Here is a 27,339-nt window from a genome sequence, read left to right as displayed (position 1 = left end):
CAGAGGGGTGGAGCATTACTAGTGGCAAAACAGACATTCATTTTCCCTTCTCTTTATGGGAAAGTCTGCTGAGAAATTATTTTCCTCTTATTCTTGCCTTTCATTTGCTGCAAGATCTGGGGAAGGATGCCTGGCTGTTGTTAACAGATTCATCAGGCCACACAGCCATCTAAAATGTATATACATAGACTGAGGTAACCACCTGGGATTCATAGAGAGGAGCTGGGCATCCCAAAGCCTTGCTAAGGGGATTGAATTTTCTCCTTTAACTATGTAAGGACAGCAGAGTTTGGTCTTAAATGCATCTAAAACTGGCCAGTATTAATTCCCAGTTTTGAATTTTACTGACAGAAAATTGATATTTCTCTCCAAGAAAACATTTTTTCACAGAAAATGTCTATTTGCACAAAATTCTCACTCAGACTTACTAATATATATATTTTTTTTTAATTTATTATTATTATTTTAATGTTATGGTGTTAAATTGTGAGTGCCACTTTTCTCTCCAAAAGATTATATAAATGGCAAAGCACTTACATATCTTACAGGGAGGGTTACTCTCACTTTGTGTCCAACAGGGAGATATCTCAGTGGTACTGTTAAGGTGTCACTTAAATTGCTGTTGTCATCTTCCTTGTCAGTAACTTTCTACCAGAGAACAAAAAACATGTTTGTTTTTTTTATTTACAAAAGAGAAACAATTCAATTCTTCACTGTTTGGTGACAGTGGAAATAAGCAGGCAGTATGAACAGTGGTGGTGCCCATTACCTGCAGCTGGACCTTGAGAACTGGCTCCCAAGCCTTCACGCAATGGAAGTAGAAAGTATCCGTGTCCTCTGTAGTTCTCTGTGTTCCCTCATGAGATGCAGGCACCGAAAGCACCAGATTTTTACCCTCTAATGAAAACAAATTTGTTTAAAGAACAATGCAACTGTTCAGGCAAAAGGGCTAACAAAGCTGGCAAACCTTCTGCTGGAATCATTCTCTGTGGCAACTCCTCAGTAAGCTGCCATGCTGGCAAGTTTCCTACAGCACAGGAACTGGTACTCTTGTCTTTACCCCATAGGCTGGAGTGCTTGCAGAGTCAGCACTCCCTCATACTTCCACTAGCAAAGTTTACTGTGTTCAAACTTGATAACTTCAAGGAAAAGACACAGAGATCAGCACTACAACTGCAGGCAGTTCAGGGATTTTTCACTGCATTATGCTTTGTCATTTTCAGAACATTCTTGGTTGTCTTTGTATCCTAAAGTGCCTCCATTTGGGTCTGAATGGCTATGACAGGGTTGATTTGGTAAGCACAATTATAGGCTGGACAGAGAAAGGATTGAGAACAGCCCTGACGAGAAGGGCTTGGGACTGTTTGTTGATTAAAAGCTCCATGAGTCAGCAATGTGCACTTGCAGCCCAGAAAGCAAACTGTATCCTGGGCTGCATCAAAAGTAGAGAGGCCAGCAGGTCAAGGGAGGTGATTCTGCCCCTCTACTCTGCTTTCATGAGACTCCACCTGGAGTACTGTGTCCAGTTCTGAAGGACATCAGGACAGGGAGCTGTTGAAGTGAGTCCAGAGAAGGGCCACAAAGATGATCAAAGGGCTGGAGCACCTCTCCTGTGAAGACAGGCTGAGAGAGTTGGGGCTGTTCAGCCTGGAGAAGAGGAGGCTCCAGGGAGACTTTTTTGCAGCCTTCCAGTGCCTGAAGGGGCCTACGCTGGAGAGGGACTTTTTACCAGGACATGTGGTGGTAGGATGAGGGGAATGGTTTAAGCTGGAAGAGGGGAGATGAGATGTAGGTTCGATATTAGGAAGAATTCTTTAGTGTGAGGGTGGTGAGACACTCGAACAGGTTGCCCAGGCAATTTGTGACTGTTCCCTCCCTGGAGGTGTTCAAGGCCAAGTTGGATGGGGCTTTGAGCACCTGATCTAGTGGGAGGTGTCCCTGCCCATGGCAGCAGACTGGAACTAGATGATCTTTATGGTCTCTTCCAACCCAATCCTTTGTATGAGTCTGTGTCCTCACTTCACAGAGAAATCAGCATACCTTTCAAGTATTTCCTGCTTTCATTAATGTCCACTTGCACTTCCAAGCAGCAAACCTCACGGGACTGAAAAAGATAGGAGTGGAAAAGTGTAAAGACAGCAAATGCCACATCTGCAGCAAATAATGAAACATCATGCAGACAACCACTATATAGAATATAGAACCATTACAGAATATAGAGCCAACTAATCTGGTCTCAGTGCTGGAAGTAATCCAACTGCACAAGAATAAATTCACAGTTTATTATCCTAGGGCAGTAGCCCAGTTACACTGTTTCAGAACTAGCTTATCTATGCAGTGGTGAATTGCCAAAGGTTGTTATACCCATTCAAGATCTCCCCAAATCAGGTAACTGTACAACATACGTTTGTCCAAACCCAGCTACACATATATCTGACAATTATTTAGGAAGCGTGGGGGAAAACACCCAGTGATGATTTTCTGTGTATTGTGGCAGTGATTAGTCTTCAAGGCATCTCCTTGCTGATTCTGGTGTAGGGAGAACATGGGATTTATTCTACCCTGTCCTCCACCTGAGTCATTCCAGTTCACCTTTAATAACTCATGCCAGGACAGTTTTTCAAGCCATTTCAGGAACAACACATGCCAATCATTACAGCTATTATGCCTCACACAGAAAATGAGGGGGAAAGAACAGAATAAGTGTTATTCTGCCTCAGGGGTATTAAAGGCTAGCATCTGGAAATCATGTGCAAGCTTGGAGTGGTTGGCACGAAGTACTTTGTGACTCCTTAGCTGCTGGCCTAGCCCAAAGAGGTAGGTAAGGTACCACACACTGACTAAGAACAAAAGAGGACTCTATGTTTCAAGGACTAAAATTATTCCTTATTAAAAAATTCATTTCCAAAAAAGCTGGTACATTAGATAACATTCCAGTCACTAAGCACAGTGAACAGTTGCTATTACCTTCTATAGACTCATCCTTTGTATAAATCTTTGTTTTTCCTGCCAAGTGCCATACTGTATTACATGAAACACAAGCAGTTTCCACCTTGAACACCAACAAATATGGGATTGTGAAACATGAACAAACCACAGCTGGGAAAAATACTGACTTCTCTAATACCTGAGGACTTCAAGAATCACAGCTTCTATTTTTGTATGGAGAGGGCAACAGTTAAGCCATAACAAATGGGAATCCCTTTATAATGCACACCATGCTCTTACTAATCATGGTAGGTTCTGTTCTGTATAAAATGTCAGATGGCTGAGAGGAAGAGGAGAGAATAAAAATGAAGAAAAAGTCACTCCAAGCTAAATTCATATGTGAACCTTACCACTAAGACATCATTGGTAATGAGGCGCTCTGGAGAGCCAGGGCTGAAAATACAAAATCAAAGGACAAACAAAAGCTGTGTAAGTATCTGGTATTTTTTAAAAATACTAGTTGTATGACCTTTCCTACTTAAAATCAAATATAGTTATGTAAGTATCACAAATTGTTCTCTAAAAGGCATAATACATTATCACCTGCTAAGCACATGAACCAAAATGTAGTAGCCAAACCAGAAGAAAGGCAGGAGAGCCCATAAAAATACCAATGCTTCAAACTATGTGCTAAAATACAGCTGAACAAAGATACTGGTCTATGTGGAATCAAGTCCTGCTATTTAGCAAATGAGCACATGACTTGTGGAAAGCAAAGACTACTATTAACATATACTGCAAACATTTATTAGGGTATTAATTTCTGACTGTTCCAGATTATAATTTGCAACTGATCAGAAACGAATAGCAAACAAGAATTAGCTCCCACTGTGCTATATGTATGACTAGAAAACACAGAGGTAAGTAACAGAAAGTCTGTCTCAGACATTTAACTTCGTAAGACCTAGGTCTGTCACTGAATAGATGTAGTTATTTATTACTGTGAGTAACCTGTAGAGTCTACTAACAGCATCTTTCATTAAGGTCAATACTCCCACATCACTATGCTACTACCCACATTCAGAAGTGCTACATACATCTGAAAGGACAATTGCAGTTGTGTACTATGTAACCTTTGACTTTCTGCAGAGCCCAGGGTGTTTTACCAAGCACCACTTTCAGCCTTCAAACTTCTATTTCAGCTGTAGAATGTATTTAAATGTAAATAACTAGGTTTGACTTCCAAGTATGGAGAATCTGTCACATGCCTTATATCTTGAATGGTGAAAGATGTTCCTCTTATTTCTAACCTGAATCTATTCAGTTCAGCTTCCAAGCACTGCATCTCATTCTGTCCTTATTATATATCTGATTGTGATTGCTTTCACATTCACAGGAGATGCTTATACCATCTCTTAAGGTATCTCTCATTGATAAATTAAATGGATTTTCACTGTGGGAGGAACTACCCAAGAACACCAGTGATTTTCTTCTGCAGCTTTTCCATTTTTAAGAATAAGAAGGCTTATTTACAGTTCCTTCCTCTACTCACACAGTTAGTCACTTCTGACTGGATTACATATATATAGATAGATAGATAGGTAGATATTTGTAACATTAAGCTGAAATATGCCAGAATGTTTAGTTTAGGGGTTTTTTTCAAGCAAACTAGTGATAGTTTGTAAGAGAGATAAAGTTTCCCTTATGGGATTTGTTCTCCTCCAGATAACAACTTTGAGGGGGATGGTCTTAATTTTTTTATTTGTTGATTGTTATTGCTTAATGGGTGACTTTTCTAATATTGTCTAAATAACTCTATGTATATATTGTGATAATAATACAAAACAAGTTTTCTTGTCTTTTAGAAACACCACAGTATTCTAGGCATTGTTCGATTGATATTAACTTGAAGAGCACCTCTGTTAAGTTAAACGCATACCTTGTGTTCAAGTCATCACATCGTGCCTATTTACATCTCCACAGTCAGGATATACATGTTCAGCATAAGGTAGGATTTGTATGAAATACAGTGAAATGCAAAATTAGCTGCCAAAGTTAAGATAAAAAAGTTTGAAACAGTAATTTTGCCCCACTGCTGGGAGGAAGGGCTGGAAGAAGTTCTTCTTTCTCTAAGATGTTACTGCTCCCTGGCAGATCTTTCAGCTTTGGAATTTTACTCACATTCTTTCCAAACAGAATTCCACTTCCAAGCTTTCCCATTTCCTAATGCATGTCTCTTTCTAAAAAGAAAAGGGTAAAATAAATATAGACTATTGGAGGCTGCAAGAATTTTGCAGTATAGACCCATTTAAAAAGCACTTCCATGGCTGACATCTCTTCTGCTAATGTTCTCAAAATGAGCTGCATGCTACCACTTCCCAAAACTGAGATTGCAATGGAAAACCACAGCCATGGGAAGATTAATATTCTCCCATTGTGGGATATGTAGAATTATACATATTTCCAAAGATACAGTCAGAGAGGGAAAGCTTGCTTAAGCAGAAATGTAACAGCTTTCTGCAAAATGGTGTGCATGGAGGGAAAGGCACTGAAGCCCAGCAAGAAATGTGACCAATGCCAGTGTCATCTCCATATACAAGCCTGTTAAATTATATTCACACTCAATCCAGCAGAGATGAAGTAGGCAAGAGTACTCTGGGCTGAGGTGGTTATTGAATCATTGTCTTTCCCAGTGACTCACCCAGAGGCTAAGTGCATGGCACCAGCCTGCAGAATCATTACAAAGATCCATATTAACAGCTTTCAGCATTGGGGAGGTAGCTGCTCTTGAGGAGGACTGTCTCCTTCCTGCAGTGAGCATGCCGCAATACCTCAGCCACAGCTCAGGCAAGCCCAGGAGTTGTCACAACCTACCCCAGTTTTGTTCCCTTGACAACTCTCTGTTGTGTCCTTCTTAACAGAATAACAAAGATGTTAGCACAACAGGCATCCTGTTACTATGGGCTAGAGAAACCTGAATCACCTAGAAGGAAACCCAGCATGGACATCAAAAGAAGTCTGAAAGAATAATTTCATTCAAGTGGTGAGTGGACTGTCTTTACGTTTTTTAATAAAGCTGCCCTTTAAAAGGACATGTCCTCTAAGCATGGAAAATGTGGAATAAAGCCAAAGCTAAGGAATTTATTTGTTTGGTTATAAAAGATAAAAATTACTATTTACAAATGCTAGCTGTTAACATATTTTGCCCCCACGGAGAGAGAGGCAGCTTCATTTTCTGAATCTGTGAAAAGAGATTAACAAAGACACAAAAATCCAGCACAATTATATCCATTTTTATGAAATACTGATCATTTTACCAATATATATGGGTATCTGTTTATGCAGATGCAAACCTCACTTAACATGGAAGCCAATGTGGGCAATGAGGCCTCTCTGATCTCTCTGTATATTTTCAGTCCTTACCTCTGATTTCAAAGCAAAAGTCTCACGGAGTGTCTCTCTGGGTCTGACTCTGGCAATATTAAAAAGGACTGTGAACTGCAAGTCATCTTTGGTGAGTGGATCTTCATCACATACTGCCAATTCTAAGATGTTCTGGTAGTAGGATAAAATAAATAAGAACTCTTATTGGGCTGCTATTACACAGAAACAAACAAACAAACAAAATGGTTATACTTTGCAGCTGATTGATAAGCACAGTGGTAAGAAAAAAGAAACCTGAGCTTTCCTTTGTTAATGTGGAACAGTCATTAAACTCAACCTTGGGAAATTTACCACGGAATAGAAGAAGACTACCCATAACAGAGAGCTCCCACTATCCTGAGACAGAAAAGATGTCACTGCTCTGCACCTCACTGATAACCCACCCAAAGAACACACTCACTTTCTGTGATTCTTTTTTCTTTCTATGATTCTTTCTCCATCCCCAAAGTTCTCTTAACTACACAGCTTAGGGTAGGATTAAATTTGCTGTCGACTCCACAGCAACTTGTCCACCTTTCCCTTACAACCAGTAGAGAGAAAGCTCTTTCTAAATTAACCATCCAAAATACCCCAGATGAAGGATGCTACAGCAATACTTATTTCTCTCAGGTGAAAACAAAGGGAGTCTGGACTAGCTCAGATGTTGGTATTTTTATCATCACTGTTTACAACTAGTTGAGGGGAACACTACCCCCTATGTCTGCTGTTTTGGGCTAACCTGGCAGTTGCAAACTCTGTTGCACATGTCTTTTTTCAAGTTATTTAGCACAGTTGATCAACAGGGTGACAACGGAGGATTCCCAGCTATTCAATATGGTGACATTTTTATTATTTTACTACCTCAACTTCTGTCTGGATCCTAAAGTAGAAGGTTTCGTTCCAGACAGGGTTGTCAGAATTCTTGATGGTTTTGGTCTGAAGCTTCCCATTTGAAGCAGATGGCAGCCACAAGCGCACATAGCAGTCTGATGCACTCACTGGAGCAGAGAAAAAACATTAAAATCCAATGTCAATGTTACAGATGGAAAGTAGGCCATGATTATAGGGAGCAATAAATGCTACTACTTTTTTGTTAAATAAGAGAACGTTGGTTGGAAGGAACCAAAGAAAGCCACGTTATTCCTGGTTAACTACAAATTGGAAATGTACACATGCACAGACTAAGTACTCTAAGAGCCACATTTCCCATGTGAAGAGAAAGGTATCGAAGACCCCACTGACCATTCATGGGGCATATTCCTTACAATTGCAGTCACCTGTGTTAAAAAAGTTTAACTGAAACTAAAACTACTTCCAAAAAGGGCTGTTAGGATGATTACAGGAAAGGAAAACACATATTAAAGAGAAGATCCCAGGACTGGCTCGCTCAGTCTAGGAACATGAACATGCAAGGGGACATGATGGCTCTCTAGAAGGGTTAGGTGCTACAGAAGAAGTAGTTGCAGCTAGAGGCTGGTGTGGGCCCAAGAACACAAGGGCATGGAGAAGTCGAACAATCTTCATCTCACTTCCAGCCTACAGCTACTCCTTATGGTTAGTGCAGTCAGTGCTTCGAGCAGCCGTCCTTTGGGAAGAGCCAGGGTGGGAAAGCACGTTTACTTTGAGAAGCTTGGCAACGGTGTGAAAAGAAATCTCCGAGGTGATGTCTTTCAGAGCTGGAGTCTGGACTTGACTGAAGATTTCTACTGCAGCCCGAGATGCCTAAATACTTCAGGCTGGTATCAAGCAGTGAATAACATTGCCCCGCAAGGTTTTGGCAGGAAAGTGGAGCTGTCCCTTTAATAGAGTAGATAGAATATATCATTGAAACTCAGAAATTGAGGCTCCATCACACCACCACCTTTCTAGTGTCCACCTCTGGACGTTGCTACGTGGGGTTTGCAACAGGAGCACAGGAGGCCCTTCGGCAGGCAGCTACTCAGCCAGCAGAGGATTCACTCCCTCTGGTCTCCCTCACGTCGAGGCTTGGCCAAGGTTGTGCTCAGCCCTGCATGGTGAGACATGAATGGTCTCAGCTGTAACTCGAGTAACTCACTGCAAAGTGACACATTTTTGGGCTGAACATGTCATTTTTCACTAGAGGAATACACGGGCCAGAGGTTTCAAGAGTGTGAGAAAGGGCAGCTCAAGGTCTCTGTCATGACTGAGGAACCCACAGGAGACCTCTGTAAAAATGGCAGCTGAATGGTCGGTCCCTAGTGCACCTTGAAAAGGAGCCATAGGAAGCTGTGAGGGTGAGATAATGGGTTAAAGAAAATCAAATACAAAAGTACACAGAAAAGTCTGGTTTGCCCACATATTCAGCATGTGCTTAGGCCTGGGTCTGCAGAGCTCCTCCTTAACCAGAAACTATAAATAAAATTTAACATTTCCTGAGAACAGGAAATACCACAAATGTTGCTGCATTTTAGAAGGCTTGATATTCCCTAATTTTCCTTTGATCATTGTGCATAATTGATACATTTCGATAAAAGGTCCCTAAATACATGGCCTGTGTGGCAAAATTCCAGTCCATTATATGATTTATATGATGTGTGATCATCAAAACCACATAAATTCAAGCAGATTTAAGACTGCAGTGTCCTTACAAGGTCTACCCTCCCTTGTTGGCCCAGGAAATTAATCTGGGAGTCTTGTTTTTTACCAGCTTCCTGATATACCACTAGATAATGTCCTTCAATCTAATGATAACCTCAGACATTTGTCTAATTATAGTCCTGGCATTAGTACTTCTATCGCTGTGATTTATGTACATTGCTTGTTCACCTTCAGAACTTAGGAACACTGCTCACTTTGTAAATTCTGGAGGTGACTAAAACCACAATCAAACCACAACTCACATAGGTCTCTGGACTTGATGTTCTTAGCTTGCAGGATCCTTACAGAAAGCATGTGGACGGGACAAAACTTCATCTGCAGAGAAAACAAATATGATTAGGTTTATCAGCTCAGAATACAAAGACAATGTGTATTTTGAACAGTACAGGGGCCAGTCTGTCCTTTTGTTCAACTGAGGTGAGGGGACCACCCTCCAGTGGAAGTACACCACGCTAAGAGGAGAGCACGACTGCTCATGGGGCTACTTGCTAAGTAGCTTGAGTAAGTGAAGACAGAAGAAGAAAACATGGACTGACAGAATGGTATGGAAAGCTTTCATAGTCATCCTAGAGGTGCCTGTTTTGATACAACCAGACGCATGCATGGCCACAGTAGATTATTTCAAAGCCTTTGTTCCTAATTGTAAGCTGGACAGAAAATATTTATTATATGTTTTGATAAACCTTAATGAACACACATATACAAACATGTGACAATCTTGATACTAAAAGTGGGAAAATATTTTCTTCTTTTTTAAAAAAAATTGAAACATTTAAATTTCTTGTCAATTTTCAGTAGTTTTATCTGATGCTTTGCATATTAGCATGACTTATCAGCAGTAATAATTAGCAATAAAATACAGTCCTGCTACCACTAATAAATTATAACAGGGCCACACCATGTTGGAGTTCCATTAGCTTGAATGGCAGCTTAAATTACACACTGACTGGAACATCTTATCTATTTGTCGAAATGAGAGTAACCCGTTCCATCCTAACAAAATAACAAGTTCATTTTTTGAAAGTGAGCCCTCCTGATTAATTCTCCTGACACTGAAATATCTCCAGATACTTTGGAGATACAGAGACCTGGGGAAGGAGGAACTTCTCTACAGAGTCACTCACTATGATTATTCTGGATTTTTTCTAAAATGGGGTGGAAACTATTGGACACCTTTATTACAGATGAGAATAGCCTTCATCCAGTTTCATTCAGTTTTGTTTAGAGGTTTAGAGATAAATTATGTTACACCAAATGGATGTCATTTGAACTGTGAATTAGCACATTAAAATAAAGGTTTAATATAAAATTTTATTATGTTACTTTTAAAATCACAGCCTTTATAAATTCAGATTAATATTCTAGAGTCACCCTGAGCAGGGAAAGGCTGTTGTTAAACCTACAAAATCACAGATAACCCTGTCTCTTGGCCTCTTAATGATTGATTGAAATGCTTTTTGTATTAAAATGCAAGGCATATTTGTTCTTGTGTGACATGAACAGTTTCTATTACGTTTTCCTCCAATTTGAAACTGACATATTTAAAACTTTCTGAGCTTAATGCATTATGGACACTACAAGTTACAGTTGGGATGTTTCCATACTATTCCAGTTGCCCACTGAAAGAATTTGGCCTTAATTTTCCAGTGCAAATAGTCATTTAACATAGAAGTACCAAGTGGAACACTCAGTCAGCATTCCTAGTGGGTTTCATTAGCATGAAATATTGGATTATGTAGCCAATTACAGGGCTGACAGTTTTTAATTAATGTGTTCATTCTGTGTTATTTCGTAATCAACTTCCCCCGTGCTCAACAGAAACCCAAACAATTCTCCAGAGTCTGCCTCAAATGCCATCAAATGGATGCTGGGAAACAATTTTCTTCGAACCTGTTGTGATGAAAAGTTCCTTACTGTTCATAAAAACGGTGCATCTGCAGTTCACCATGAGAGTACTCAGCTTTGGTCAGACATGTTTTCATTCTTTCCCACTAGAGCCAGAGAGCCTCATTCCTCCTCCCTTCCCCTTTCAACAGCCAACACTTTCCTTAAACATGTCAACATCTGTCAACCCTTTCAGAACCGAGTGAATTATTTTTTTCATGAGAAAAAGGCAGAGGTAATTTTCTTCTACAAACCAGAGCAGACTATTAGGGCCTGATTTGGGTGGTCTAAAATAACACCCTTGCCCAAAGGTGCTAGCACTCCAGAATACCCTTCTTCTACAAAAAATAATTACGGTTAGAGATAGCATTTACTATTTTCATAACATGAAAATCAACATGTAATTTCACAATTAATGCAAACGGATAAGCATAGACACTGTATCCAGACAGCTCGTGACAGTCTGGCAGCTGTACTTGTCTTGCCCTTTTGAGTTCACTTCCTTGGAAGAACCACATTTTCCTGCGTAAGCACACAGGAAGTGACAAAACCCCTCTGTAAATACCCAGAGTCAAAGGTAGTTTTTTCAGAAGCACATAATTCTATTTTTGATGGAAAATTAATAGTGCCAAGTTGAGGCCACTGACAGAGTAAAGAATTCAACTACCCGTGTATGTTTTCACCCTAGGTCATAACTCTCCAGGCCAATACCATGTCCAGAGTCCCAAAGAGCAGGGTAAAAAAGGAAAAAAAAAACAACAAAACTCAAACCCCAAAACCCCCCCAAAATAAACTTCTTTTCACTTGGTATAATTTAGCAATAAACTAAATTTCTGTACTGTCAAAGCAAGTTTTGCAGGAGCCATTTCAGGTTTAAAATACAGAGAAGTCAATAAACAGGAGATAAAACTAGCACAGCAGAATTACCACAGCTGTGTTAAACTTTAACAAACTGAAAATTCAATCTGACATCTCATTGATTGTAATGATATGCATTTATTGGCCTGCTGTCTGGGTTCCAGAAAATAGCTGTATGACAGTCAGCTTCAGGAGGACACAAAATTCTCCTATTTACAGACAGTCAGGCACTTCAAAAGATAACTTTGAAAGTATGAAATCTTCTCAGAGCTCATTAATAATGAGGAGACTACCAAAACGGTCTTTGGAGAGCAATGAAAGAAAAAAACTTAGCAACAGCTCATATAGTTGATTTTGCCTCTCCATGCTGCTCCTAGAACAAGATCTCATGGCTACATTCACTATAAAGTTATTCTTCTAGGGAGTAGTTTTTGGAATCTCAGCATTTTGCTCCCCCTGCACCAAACCTAAGCAGTTGTCTGAGCAGTTATCACCATGAGATAACACCCAAGTTATATAAAGTTTTATATGAGGAGTTTGCTCTCTGTCTCTTGATCCTGTAAATAGTTGTAGGATTTATCACTCAGCTTTATCATTATCTTTCAGACATGCTTCCTTTCACAGATTACTTTTTCTTTCAACAGTGGTGTCATAAAAGCAGTACAATATCTTGTGTACAGGATCTCACACCAAACTTAATCATTTGGCATATTCTTACCATGTATTGTATCTTAAATACTGAGGACATGGTTCAACCACAACTTGGAAATGCATCAAATTAAGGTTAAAGCTACAAACTTAGAAACTATAAATAAGCTTCATTATCAGCCTGGTTCCAAACCATTCTCTTACACACAGACTATTTAATATCTAATATGGGCCGAGTTTATAAGCCCCTCCATCAGTGAGAATACTGTTAGCAATTTGCCTTTCCAACTAGTTTCATTTTCATTAAAATTGAAGGAATACAAAATTCTGGTGGAAAAAGTGACTGACTGTTCACAGACTTTTGTTGTAATTTCTTGTTATCACTGATGGATTGTTTCAAGAGTCATTGTAGATTTGGGATGTATACTCTGTTCATATTCTACCAGTCACCTCTTCACATGTGTGAGTGGGTCCCTCAGGGCTTTGTATAGACAGAATTTCTGAGTATTTTACCCCATAAGAATTATTCCATAGTTCACAAAATAAAACTGCTAAAGAGTAATTATTTTTGGCCAAGCAGAAAAAAAGGCACTATTACAAATATTAAAAGCATTCCCAGCAAGTAGGAAAATACTGTTGTCCATCACTTCTGTGCCAAATTGGTAACTTTTTTGAACAGCAAAAAATTAACTGGAAGACTTTTAGGAGTTCTTCCTAGATAGTTCAAAGCACCCACACTTTTCTAAACGACTTCCTTTTTTTTAATATAAAAGGAAAAAAGACAAAACCAACACAAAAACACTCTGTTCTGATTTTCATATCTATTTACCAATTTACACATACTGAAAAATGCCTGCAGTATTGAATGAATCCACTTGCTTGGGAACAGAAGCTTTCAGACCTGAAGCTGTGCTTGTTCTCTAACCTTTTGCCTGTTAACCAGGAATATGTGCACACTCATGGAATAGCAGTTGCAGCATTAGGATGAAATATAAGATATTTTGGTGTAATTTAGGCTTTCTAGATAAAATAATACCTAAACTACCTGCTCCCTGCTCATCTGTAAGATCCAGAATTATCATATTAGATGCAACACTGACATTTAAAATGGATAGATAGTATTTAAGACAGATAGTTCTTAGTCTGACAGGTAGACAGATTAGATGTAAATTTTATTCAGAAAGTGCATAACATTTACAATTTATGTTCTTTGTCCTGAGCATCCAACACTTGACTATTTTTATTCTATCATTTGAGTTATCTGTTAAAGGTACTGGTATTTTCCTGAAACTATTTTCCTGAATCACTTGCAAATATTATTGTGGCACAAGTACAGTATGTATTCTTTATTCTTAACGATTAATGATTCTTTATAAGCCACAGCATGCAATGTTGTTTCTCCCTATAGTTAAAACCCATTAACGTCTGTATTTCTTTAATTTACTGCAAAAGTTTGATACATACAGAATGGTTACTTCGTAAATAATGCACAAATTACATTTTGAACACCACACCCATTACTTTTTAAAGATATATATGAAAAAATAACTTTCAGCTAGTAATTCTGTTGCTTCATATTAAAAACAAATCAGTTAAAATCTCTGAATGGAACTTGTTATTAGAAGACTCAAGTCCAGACACGAAATACTTCCGCTAGAATTGGAAGCGCCGTAAACATCACATTAAAGATATCTAAACCAGCCAAAGAGCTCACTAGAATTCTCCCCTGCAGCAAAAGAAACAGAAATTATGCTTCGTTGATAGAAAAAGCTGCTGGGTTCTCTCAGCTGGGGCAAACAACAGACTTGCTGTCCTGAGGAAAGCATGCAATGGGTTTAAAGCGCTTTCATTTTACGTTGAGGTAAAGGCATCAAGGCCAGTCCTCTCTTCCTTCCCGTTGTTTATTCCAGCATGCACATCTCACAGTGAAAGAAAAGGGACACGTTTCTGCCATGTCTTTGCTGAAGCTCACTTTAATTTTATTTACTGGGAGGTAAAAGGGGGAAAGGGTAAATTTGCAAAATTTGAGATGGCCCTGCCACATTGTACCAGCAGCAGTTTGTCTCTGCAGCTCAGCAGATGCAATGAGGAGGGAGTTTGCTCGCGAGAACTGGGGCAGGGAAGTCCCAAGAGCTGGGACACAGCAAAGTGAGGAGCTGCAATTCTCTTACCTTGGCTGGTGGGCTCCCCATGACAAGCAAGATGGCAACAGCAGCAGAAAACCCAATTTGGGTAACAGATCCGTCCACTGAAAAACACGCTCACAGCTTGTTGTTCCTGTGAAATAACCTGAAGGAGACATATAATTTATACAGGCACTGAGCTCCACCCTCTGCCTCTTCTGTGTGGGTAAGAGTCTGCCTACGTCTGAGAGGGAAAGATCTGCAATGTCAGAGGTGAGAGGAAAGCTGAAGTTACCACATCTTGGCCTGTCTTTTTATCACCTCTCACAATTTCTTATTGCCCTTATATTGTGCTGACAGGTTTTTGGGTAGATTCTGCATGAACACAAAGTCTTCCTTCACTCATCATCTCTTATACCTATCTAGTCAGTAGCTAAATTTTTGTTAGCTTTTATGTTCTTCCACAAAGTACTCCAGAAAAAAAAAAATCTAAGCCAGGGGACAGACAAATCTCATTTTTATGGTGGGAGACCAACCCACTTCTGAACGCTCTTTTTAACTCTTCCTACAACAGGGACTTGTTTGAATGTATTATTTGGAATCCTTTTGCCAACTATTTAATCAAGTCTCCTTACTTTGAAGCAAAGTTGGATGATTACCTGGCCAATGCTGAGATGCTGATGAAATTGAGATAAATATTGGTAGGAATAGGGAAATCTGCTTACTTTCTGGGCATTTCCTGTCTACATAGTTCTTCTAAGAAGAACATGACAACCTGACATCTCCCAGCTTCCCATCCTAGTTCCCCATCAGCTTGCTGGTACCAGTGGTGAGTCCTAAGGTACCTTCCAGAGATGGCACAGGCATGGCTTCCTCCACCTCTCCCATACCTACTGTGGGCTGCTGTCAGATAATCCAGTGCCTGTCAGGACATTGCTCCAGGAAATCTGGATGTACCTGAATTCACACTTCCAACTTCATATCGGATGCTGTGCAGACCCAGGCTTGCAAAAGGCCTGGAGGCCACCATAAGTTTGCAGTAAGGTATGTCCTCAGTGGAGGACAGTAATGTCAGATAGGACCAAGCCTCAACAAACAACCAGTCAGCACCTTACACTGATGGAAAGAGCGTCAAGAATTAATTTTCATCAAATAGTAGCTATGAGTTTGGCTTTTGGCAAGAGAAAGAAAAACAATGAAGCTTAACCCCAATAATTGTTTAGGAAAATAGGTTTACCTGAAATCTCTGGCTTTAGATTTTTCCTGAAACTCAGATGCACACTGTGGATCACATTTAAACCACTTTCTACAGCACTTTGCACTGTCACCAAGTGAAGATCAGTTCTAGTCAGATGCTCCTGAGCTTATGCACGTGACAACCAACATCTCAAATGGACATTTCACAAAGCCTGGGCAGTGGCTGGCACTGCAGTCACTGTGCTAGAGGTAAGGACTGGATGCAGCCTCACCCAAGTGAAGAGTGAGACCTCGAGTGCTTAGGTTGCCATCTTTGAAAACGCTAAAAAGAAAGGTCTCTCCAACAAAGGTCTGCTGTGTATGTGCAGCAGGTCATAGGGCAGCTAAACAACTCCCAGGAAAACAAGTCAAACTTATCAGAAGGCAATTAGGGATTCCACACAACTAACCATGCAAGTCTGGCACTCCTGCAGCAACATTGTTTTGACAGCCTCACTTGGGCATTGTTACAGCAGCAGCCAAGACTGCTGGGCAGACATTCTTCCCCATGCTTCCTTGGACAGAGGAGACTGTTGCATCTCATTTCCAGAGATGAGAGGAAAAGCAGAGAAAAAGGGAAAAAACTTCTTATTCAGAGCGAAGTTTTGGGATTCCTCCTTTATACCATTGTTGCAGTTTTTATCACAGGTTCTGCTGCTGTAGTGAACTGAAAAACAGAAATAGTAGGCTGACAAATCTACCTCCTAAGGAGAAGGCAAATGGAAAATCAGTCAGAGAAAAAATAATTCCACTCAAAGAGGGTATGTCTGCCTGGAAAAGGAGCAATACATCAAAAACAGAACAGCTGTAGCTGGAAGACCCAGGTCTTAATGGAACAGGAAATAAGAAAAAAAAAAAACAAACTGCCAGAATGTCTTCAAATCAAGGTGCAAAACTTATTTTGGAGAGCTTTGGAAATCATTTTTCCAAAAGCCTCTCCAAGAAGTTAATGTTTCCAGTAAATCAGCATGGCCAAAATGCATAAATCATTTTGTGTTGCTTGTCAACAAGCACACAGACAAGTATCACACCCATTTTCTCCAGGACATGGGGGAGATAAGCTACATGATATCCAGCTTTACTACAGACACAACAAACAAACTGCATGGGGAAAATAAGACAAAGAAAGTCAACTGCATAAAGAAGGAAGAACAAAACTAAAAGCATACATCTAAAGCCAAGAGGGCACAGCACAATGCAGTAGTGAAGTAGCCAAATAGCAGGCAGTATCTTTAAGGGGGTGTAGAAAGTCCTTCCCTCCCCTTGTTACAGGGAGGACATAGTCATGCCAGGCTTATACTAGTGGAGTTGTTAGATTCAGAAAATATAACACTGTATCTGTGGTTTCAGTTTGTAAAGGTCTGCTCAGGTACAAAGAAAGAAGGATTCCAAAAAGATTTTACAGGTTAATTAAGCTGCTCTCATTTCACCCACAAGACCAAATCTTATTTCTTTTCTGAATTAATATTAAGAAGGTACTTAGAACTAAGTTATGAGGAGGGAAAAGAAGATACTAATAGGCATATCAAACCATACTGAGGTTAAATTGCTTCTTATGCTACTTGTTGGCACTCAGATAATGCACACGAGGGGATGTGAATCAGAATCAGAATGGAAGGAATGCAAGCCCATGGTGTTCCTAGTATGTAAGAAATAAAAGTTTATTAATACAGAGTTCAGCTTCATGCAACCCACCCCATGGGCTGCTCACTTACAGCTTCTTGCAAGAATCTACTCAGAGTCACAGCTGAGCTGTCAGAAACCCAGCAGTGGAGTGCTAGCATCTCTAAATGGCTGTGATTTGGATCATTCTACTGCTAGCATAAACTTAAAAGCTAACTGGGACAGACCTTACAAAGGTACTGCAGATTCATTTAGTGGAGTTCATTTTTTACCCCAGCAATGGCAACAGCACAGCAAAACTTCATACAAACTTGTCTCAGCTTTGTGTATAAAAAAAGGCCCTCAGGGAAGCACTGTCTTCCATGTCCTTCCATGCTTGATCCTAACACCTTCACAAGCAAGGATGGCAATTACTGAAACAATTTCCTATATTCTATGATTTTGTTTGAGAACATTTGTTTATTCATCTCATGAATGCTGTTAAGTGGAGATAAGTGATGGAACTTCCCAGAGCTAAGGTGCAGTCACATCATTGAGGAGATGGAGGCAGAAAACTGTGCAGCTGTGCAGCCACTTCTTTTGTGCCAGTGACAATAGGAGATGACAGTTATTTTCTCCTTGCCTCATACACAAGCTCATAGCTCTCTCACTTCAGTGGATGGTTTATAAAAATTATTACAATCTGAAAAGACAATTATCTATAGTCCAATTCAAACAAAAAATGTTCTCAGAAATTGAGAAAGTTGTCTTTTTCTCTAGCTCATCCTCAAACTATTTTTTCTTGAACCTGGGTTATTTAAATATTCCAAACAGAAAAAAAAAAAGACTTTATTAAAATATATCTCCATTTTTCTGATAGAATCATAGAATCCTAGGGGTTGGAAGGGACCTCGAAAGATCATCTAGTCCAACCCCCCAACATTGCCATGTGAAACTAAAAGTAAAGTAAACTAAAGTAAAGCTTCAGAAACACCAGATTTGGGGACCTTTCAAAACATACACATTTAATTTTTAAATAAGAGCTTTCTAATTTTTCAGTTCCCTCCCTACCCCCCCACCCTATTCTTTTTGAGCAAAACAACACAGCTAACTTGAAATTATTTTAGATCTTTGAATGCTCTCCAACCAACCATCTTCAGCACACCTGTTGTTAGCTAGAAGAAATTACCAAACTGTCTATCTGAGTAGCAGTCAGGTGATAGAAGCATTTGTAAATGAACCACCCTTCTGGCTAATAAGATCTAAACCTGTTTCAGAAAAGTAAAAGGTGCTATATCCTCTTACCTATCTCTTAAACCACTGCAATCTTAAATAAACATACCATATAGTCAAGCCAGCATCACTGACTCTTTTTCCTGGCCAGAGTAAGAGAGCTACTAATTTCCTTAGGTACTTTGCAGGTGTGGTTGCAAATATGTCAAGATATTGATCTTTATGTCTTCAAGATGGGAGGAAGCTGTTTATTACCTACCTGGGGTATCTGAGGACTGGAGTGTTACCTTTGCAAGACATCTCAATGTAAAGTTACACACAGAAACCCACTGTGTTTATGTTTATAAATTGTTCTTTTCTTTTAAACCAAGTGATTGCATAGTATCTAATTGAAATCATTGAGTAAGATCTTTCAGTGTTGTTCCACTCAAGCCAGTTTCTGAGACCTTTATCTTCAGATCTTCTTCAAATAGTCTGACACTGATGTCAGTATGAAATTGCTTGAGTAAAGACCTCAGAAGAGTTAGGTAAGTATTACACTGCACCACTTGGCTGACAGGAAGACTTGACTTATGGTTATGGTATTTAGCTTCAAATTATCAAGAGGAGGGTTTCTTTCTTGGTTGCCACAAACCTTTTGTATTTTTTTAACAGTCACTTTTTAGAATCAAGAGAGTAACTCTTCTTTTCTCTTACTGTTTTTCTCTCTCCATTACTGTAAGTTTTTGGGGGCAAGACCTACTACAGAATTGTTTGCTAATGAATGTTATTACACTGAGCACACTGGGCACGAGTAATTAAAAAACAAAGGTTACTGTGATTGTGTGACACATGTAGCAATATTTCTTTTCTAACCCTGTTGCTGCGTCAAGTCCTTTTTAAGCCCCGTATGTTATTTTAGTCAAGGTTCTACCTTTACCTAAGCACAGCCTTTAGATGTTGGCTCAGAAAGGGATTAAAGATATACAAGGATTCATTTCCAATAATATGCAAGTCATTAGGGGTTTAATTAATAAATTCCTAGCAGTTACGTATCCTTTAAGTAGCCCTCCAAAGTTAACATGCTAAAGACAGTAGCAGGTATCCTCACTATGTTATTCTGTAGGTTACTATAGTTAATGGGTAGACTTCTTAAATAAAGCTAGTGTTAGCCAATACATGTCCCAGCTAAATAATAGAATTATTAAGGTTGGAAAAGACCTCTGAGGTCATAAAGTCCAACCATCAACCCAACACCACCATGCCCACTAAACTATGTCCTGAAGTGCCACATCCACATGTTTTTTGCACACGTCCAGAGATGGTGACTTCCCCAGTTCCCTGGACAGCCTATTCCAATCCTTGACCACTCTTTCAGAAAATATTTTTTTCCTAATATCCAATCTAAGCCTCCTCTGGTGCAAACAGAGGCCATTTTCTATCATCCTATCACTGGTCACTTGGGAGAAGAGACCAACCCCCACCTCTCTACAACCTCCTTTCAGGTAGTCGTAGAGAACAACTGGAATCTGGAGCAATCTGGAAGACATTAGTGAAGTATAAATGTAAGAAAACCACTCACCTGAGCATAGAGACAGGGCAAAGAAATACAGAAATAGCCAATTCAGGGTGAACAGAATACTTGCGAGTGTATCACCTGCAGCTTTAGAAATACCTGCAAAGTGTGCCTTTGTAGCAAGCATATTGATCAAGAAGTGAGTACTAGCACAGAATCCTTGGTGAATCTTGGAAAATGCTCAAGTCTTAAAAATATTTGAGGTTGAAGTTTCATGTTGCAGCAAAACTTATCTAAGAGAGAGATATCACCAAAAGAGGAGGTCTTGCTTACACCCCTGTCCCAAGCTTAAAGAGTTCTGCCCCAACCCCACAGTAGAAGAGCTGAAGCAACAGAAAATTACTCTTTTCCTTTTTCTGAGGAATTTCCAGAACTGCCCTTCTTTAATGGCATGTAGCCATTACTTCAGATTCCTAGAACATACAAACTCACCTGGAGTTCAGTAGTGGGAACCTGCCTAAAGCATCAAGACTCGTAAGTGCTTTTCACTACCTCTTTGTATGGGTCATTTAAGGGTACTGAAATGTTCCTAAAATTGAAAACTGAATTTTTAATATTTTATATTTTTAAATGCATAATCTCACCAGCCGAGGTTTGGGGACAACTTAAAACAGGATAACCAGAGTTTGACTGACCATTAGAGCCATTATGAGCCATTATAAGCCTTGCAAGCTTATTTACAGCAGTTAAGAACCTGTGGCTCACACCTGACAACACAAGACTATTTTATAAAGAGTTCATGGGCTCTACTGAGTCATGAGGATTTTAACACAAAAGCTCCTTCTGCACTGATATTTATCCCTATAGAAAATATTTCTGATGAGCAACACTTCTTGTTTTGGTATGTGTCTGGTCTTCTAATCCACTTGCACCATTCTTATGACAAAAAGAAATCAGAAAAGTTTTCCTAATAGTGCAACTGGGAATTCACCTTGTTGAGAGCACTCTCAGCTTTACCCCAGCAGTAGGAAAGCAGCTGTCACCTGCTCCCCTTTACCCAGTGTAGAAGGCAGACAGCTGTGAGCAGAAAGCCTGGCACTTGAAACACACTGAGTGTTTCAGTTGTCTGAGGAAAGCAACTCTAACCTGTGCCAAGGCAGAGTCATCCATGGAGCCTGCTATTATCTTTGAATGTCTCCATGCGTGCATATTAGGTCTGTTTCAATTCTTCTGTTTCAGCAGCACATAAAACATAACACTTGACTGTAATTTTAAATGCTTTCATTCAAGTAGAAAACTGATTTTTCACAGGCACAGGTTCTTTTTAACCTCTTAATTCACATAATACCTTGGGACTTCTGAAACTCCTAAGATTTTTGTACAATGCTTCTTGGAACCTGAGAACCCAGGATAGAAACTTGTATCCAAGCCAACAGAAATGTCTAGCCTTCAGCTTCTCAATAAACCAGGTGCTTTTAACCTTAGGCCTCCAACATTCACAGTTTATGTGGCAGGTGAGACACAATATGGCCAACAAGCCAGAAAATTGTTGTGCACGACATGAGAAGCTTTGAGTTTGTTTAGGGTGGAACATTAAATAAGCTACCCACACTGCCTCCTTTGCCAGAGGATCCAGATCTATGTGCCAGAGGTCCAAAATCAGATATCCTGGGCCCAGCCAGGGAGAGTCTAGGCTGGAGGAGATGCAATTGCCCAGAGATTCTAGCTTCAAGGGGTAGAGATCTGATGGAAGACTAGATTTCAGATGGTGACCTCTCCCATAAATACCCACAGGAATCAAGCCTCACCCACAGCCTACCAATGCAGCAAAGCACAAACAAGTAGTGGTGCCTTCTCTGCAACATTTTCTACTTGTATTCTGCAATCCGTGCCCATGCCATAGATGCATTGCAAAGTGTCAGAGACCCTTGTCTTGTATGATTCAAAGCCACTAATTGTGGGTCTTTCCTGCTCTGTACTCACACACCTACTAAATGTATTTGTCAGCCAAGTACCAGTAAGCCAGCTGTGAACCACAAAAAGGTAAAATGTTCCATGACTTGCCTGCCCCACTGCTGAGAACTGGAATGTTCATCCCACAGAGGAAATTAGGTTGGCACGCTTCCCCTCATGCTTCCCAGAAAGGTTTCACTCACATACATAAGAAAGATTTTGAAACATTTCTGGGCTGATGCCTCAGTTCACATGCCATGACCCTGCCTACATCGCTGTTTCACTGCCACGTGGGTGGCTGATCAGTCACCTGGGCAGGCTAGGAACTCTGAAGCTTGGAAGAACATCTAATGTGCAGCTAATTCAACTGATGACCAGCCTGGGGGGTAGCTCCTGGTAACTAGGAGAAGCCAGCAGTGTCCTGGCATCACAGAATGGTGAGCAGCCAGTGGAACAGGCCGGGTGGGTTCACAAGGTTTACGACAGCACGACAACTTTCCAAGCAGGTTTCCATGAAGGCGGAGAACCAGCCAACCCAGCAATACAGAATCCAATCAGCATTTTCAAAAGGAGAAGTGTTGCATCAGAAAACTATGATCAACTCTATTAATCAGACATCATTTCCTCATGTATGCTACAACTGTGAATGAGAAGTACCTGACTGTTGTTAACACACCTCGTATTTCTTCCTCCTCCTCAGAGCTGATAAACAAGCAGCTGACAGCATGGTCAGATATGTGGAGCACAGAATGCCTTGTGCAACAACTGCATGTTCTTGGTTACAGGAAAAAGAGGAGAGAGAAAATGATAAGTAAAATGGAAATGTATCCCCTGGTCCATTTGAATACTCCTCGGCTCTGTCGTAAATTCTCTGCACATCCTGGGCAAGTTAGTGAACCATTTGTAATAGGAAATGGAAGTAGCAACAGCCAGTTCACCTGAGATCAGGGAAACTGGAACAACTGAGAGGAAAGACAAACAAGAAAGCAATGAAAAAATATCATTATTCTATGGTTATAGAATATTATTGGCCCTTCCTCCAAATACTTATCATTTGAAAACATCCCTTTCAGACACGTTCCATTTATAAACCCAAACATTGTATATTGACACTGTCAACATTTGGAGGAATTCTTTCATTTCCCACTGTCTGTACCATAGGAGACATAATTTTAAACATGGTCCAGAGAGCACCAAAACATGCAGCAGTCATAGTGTGGGTCAGAAATGTGTCCCACCCTTGGAATTCATACTTGAAGATGCTTCTTCTTCCACATAGGACATTGCCTAGCCTTATGTGGCTCTGAATCAAATTAAATGAATGGTTGTATTACATTATTACAGATGCAGCTAAACACTGTTCACTTGTCCCCAGAAAACACGCTTCAGCTCTGTGGGGAAGAACCTGGGAGTCAGAAAGTTAATTAATAGTTTCTCTTGACACCAAGGACAGTCTGTAAGAAGTAGTGATCAGGGCAGCTTAATTTTTTCATTCAATATACTCATGTACCAGGAAGTCTATATTAATAACTTCAACAGAATGTATCTGGTATCCACTGCAAAACCAAGAAATAAAGATATTGTAAAGCTATTTTATGCTTTCCTAAACTATAACAGATCTCAATAGCCATCTAATTAAAAACTCCTTTTATACTTAACATTTTGAATGAAAAGCTGTGCAGATTAATCCATGCCAATCCATTTCACAGTCTAGAGATAGGAACATCTATTTTATTTCTTAATTCTAGTTCTGGTTGTGACCATTCAAACTTCACTTCCTTCCTTCTGACATATGTAGTCATCACCATTATGCAGTCTGTCTATGTCAGGACAGTGTCTAACACAAAACATACAACAGATCATCTCAGGGTTTTTACTGCAACCCGTGTGGTGCTGAGCATTAATAAAATCCTCATCTGTTATACTACACTTCCTGTCCCTCACCACTCCAGATTACTGAGGGGAGCTAGTCAAAATTCAGCCAGTCAAAAAACTACCTACAGAAAAATTCTCAAAGCAAAAAACTGTCTGTTTGCTGTTGGAAAAAGATGTGCTGAAAAGATTCGGAGACATCTTCCTGATCTGCAGCTATTGGAAATTCATTCAGAGGTTTTGTGATTAGACAATACCAGCTTTTTAGTAGTTATCTCATGCATTTAAGAAGTTGAAAGCTTTGATCTTCTCAAGGCACATGTTCCTCTCAGGAAGTCCAACTGATATTAACAGAATAATTCACAGTTAAAGTGCCACCTCAGGTGCACAAATGTTTGATGAATTGCAGCACTACCAAACAACAGGCAAAGGAGTATGCACAAAACATTAGCCTAGTCTCCCCTCTCTGCTCCCCACAAAAACCAAACACATCACCTTTTACACATAGGCTTAATTATTGTTTAACTCCTGTTCTTCTACTTCTGTTTTCTCATTTGTGTCGGTGTGTGCATTGGTGTTCCTGTTCCAGTGGTTTTTTTCTGAGCTAGGCCTACAGCTTACCTGGGAACTTTTATCACTTTTAGCAAAAGGGGCCTCACTTCTCTGTTGACTTTTCACAGTGCTACAGTACCATAAATGATGATAAATTCTGTTTCTGTCCCTTGAAACCTGTGTTATAGCTAAATTATACTAAACTAAACTATATTCTCTCCTACATCTTCCTTTCACATTGTGACCCCTGACTTTGCTCAGCCTCTGCACCACATTTCCCTCCCACATGACAGCTAAATTTAAATCCAGACTGGATGATTGTCTCTTATGTGTAGCTCAATCAGACATTAGGAACTTGATTCAGGAATTACTGAGAAAGATGCATGCATTGTATAAGTCAGACTAAGTAACCATACTTGGCATTAGCTTAAAAAAATCTCATTTCCTTTGATGCATAAAGCTTTTCTTTACATCTCAAACATATACTGGGAGTCTGTAGTTGACTAATATCCATAGGCAGTGATGGTCTATGTGCTTTATAAAAAACGTTCACATGAAGAGACCAGCTGCTCTCATTATTTCAAGAAGACTCTGTAGTCTAATAGTGTGAGAAACTAAATGCTCCTGTCACTGACATATAGTGCACTTTTCCCAACAAATACAGAGTAACAGAGCTTCCTAGAAAATACAATGCAGAGGGCAACACATAAAAGCTTTCTCAGAAGAAACTTGGCTTCAGGCCCTGGAGTTCATAAAACCACAAAGAGAGAAAACACACTCTTCCCCTTCTTCACACCTTTCTTCCCTGAGCATACATTTTGAAAGCAGTTCCTGGAGACAAATCTTGAGGGATTTCCTCTGTCAGTTTCCATTTCTTATTCATATACTTACAGTAGAGGCACCAGCCCTTCATTTGCATCTCATCTGTGTCAGTGGGTTTCAGCCTTTCCTGTTTATAGTTTATATACCACCATTGCAGCAGTGCCATTAGGATAATTATAGTCATGAGAGAACTCCCTTGCACACTAACGAGAGACATTTTAGACCTGGATAATGAGGTCAACAATTTCCAAGATTTGAGGAACAAGGACAAATTGTGTTGGCAACGTGCTCTGTTACTCCCAAGTTTGCCTATCTCCTCCAGTAGACTCCACCTGCTTTTCTGCATCCCTGCTCAACGCTGCTTTCTGCTCCAGGTTCTTCTTCCCCCCGGGGGAACCGTATCATGTTTTACCCTCTGCAGAAGCTCCCATACTAAGGCCACCATCAGCAGAGGCCAATGGACAATTCTTCCCGGTAAGATAATCACAGAAGCAGTGGTGAGGGGGAAAGGCCAAAATCACATGGAAGTCACTGTTCCTAAATAAACATAACTGAACATACTTGTAAGCTTCTGGTACACTGCACGCAAAAAGAGGAAAGACACCTTCATCTGCTGCTCACCAATGTGTTCTGGTCTTCTGAACCCCCCTTTCTGCTGTTGCTGGCTCTTCAAGGGTGCCACATACTGCAGGCATCTCTGCTCTACTCCAGCCTGTGAGATCTGTTGGTTCAGGTTTTACTTAGCACTTAGTCTCATGTCACATGCAAGGCCAGACTTACACAACCATTGCCTCAATTCACACCACTGCACCAAAATACATAACGAAGCACCAGAATTTTCAGGGAGCCAAGCTTTGTGGACCTACTAACTCTGAATATGACTTCACCATGCACTTAAATTGAAGATGTGGCCATCAAAACAGATAAGGTCTGAGTGAAATTCTGGCCCAAACAAAATCAGTAGTGAAACTATCACTAAGAAATATGCATCTTAAAACAGTACTGTCATTCTGAGCAACTATGCAGAGAGTAAGCTTCATACAAAGCAGAGCAGCTGACTCAGGAAAAGAATTGCAACTACCTAATGTCCTAACAATCAAAACAAAGCATCTTGTACTCTGTGTGCCTGGTAATCATTGCCAGACATTTATCCTTTCTACAAAATCTTAATCTGACCTACTCAGACTGCCAGGATGTTAGCACAAGGCCTGCTACTCTAGGCTCCCCTACCATTTTACAGAAGAAACAGTGCACACCAACAGTTACTACTACATGAGATTTTGCAGTTTTTCAATAAGCCCTGAGTCACATATCATCTCCTTAGCAAAGGCTCATGCTGTACCTTTACACAACTGTTTCTCTCACTGTTGCTATAGCTGTACGTTATGAAACTCCTTAATTACCCAACACATCAGCTTTTGGCACAGCCCTCTTGAGCAGGTGTGTTGTGCAAAGCATTCTTCAGGACTAGCAGGGATTAAATGGCATTTTGTGGCTCCCAGGAGCTGCAGTTTATATTGCTCTGAGTTTCATAAAGCCAAGTTTCCTCTGCTCAGCAGAGCTAAAGCAGGCTCAGATATACAAAGGCAGAAGGAGAAAAGATGAAGGACTATAACTAAAGTGTAGGATGAGTCCAGCACCACTGAATGTTTAAATCACTGACTTGCAACAATTTAAGATAAAGCTTTCCATATAAGCATGCTCCCAAATACAGACATCTGGAGAACAAGCACTTCTGGGCTAAAAATGTTCTGAAATAATCCAAGAAGGTAAAAGAAGCTGGGAAACAGGTGCTTTGTATAAAATACCTTCCTAAAACATCCCTACAGCAAAAATTCTGTGACTTTGCCATTTTTGCTGAAGCATCTCCTTAGATAAATCATATGGCTGGGGTAGTTTGAAAGCTCCGAATTTCTGCGGGCGTTATTGCTAGAGATTTTGCTGCCTTAGGACACAGTGACACCATGTGGCCAATTGCCCACCCCAGAAATGACACGGGCAGTGTGTGTATCCTTCCTTCCTTCCTTCCTTCCTTCCTTCCTTCCTTCCTTCCTTCCTTCCTTCCTTCCTGCCTTCCTTCCTGCCTGCCTT

General features: G+C 40.1%; 1 protein-coding gene across 1 annotated transcript in view; it reads right to left on the bottom strand.

Annotated features, from left to right (window-relative positions):
- LOC104390477 (cytosolic phospholipase A2 beta-like) overlaps nucleotides 1-27,339 on the bottom strand; it is an 84,975-nt gene that overhangs the window by 16,160 nt on the left and 41,476 nt on the right. The window contains 8 exon segments of the mRNA XM_009999615.1: nucleotides 538-648; nucleotides 770-897; nucleotides 2,041-2,104; nucleotides 3,339-3,381; nucleotides 5,110-5,168; nucleotides 6,352-6,483; nucleotides 7,213-7,349; nucleotides 9,213-9,285. Of these exon segments, the coding sequence (XP_009997917.1) occupies nucleotides 538-648; nucleotides 770-897; nucleotides 2,041-2,104; nucleotides 3,339-3,381; nucleotides 5,110-5,168; nucleotides 6,352-6,483; nucleotides 7,213-7,349; nucleotides 9,213-9,285 (747 nt within the window).

This window comes from Chaetura pelagica, unplaced genomic scaffold, assembly GCF_000747805.2.
Source record: "Chaetura pelagica isolate M959 unplaced genomic scaffold, ChaPel_1.0 scaffold55, whole genome shotgun sequence".
Classification (NCBI taxonomy): Eukaryota; Metazoa; Chordata; class Aves; order Apodiformes; family Apodidae; genus Chaetura; species Chaetura pelagica.
This window is presented reverse-complemented; position numbering and strand designations above follow the sequence as displayed.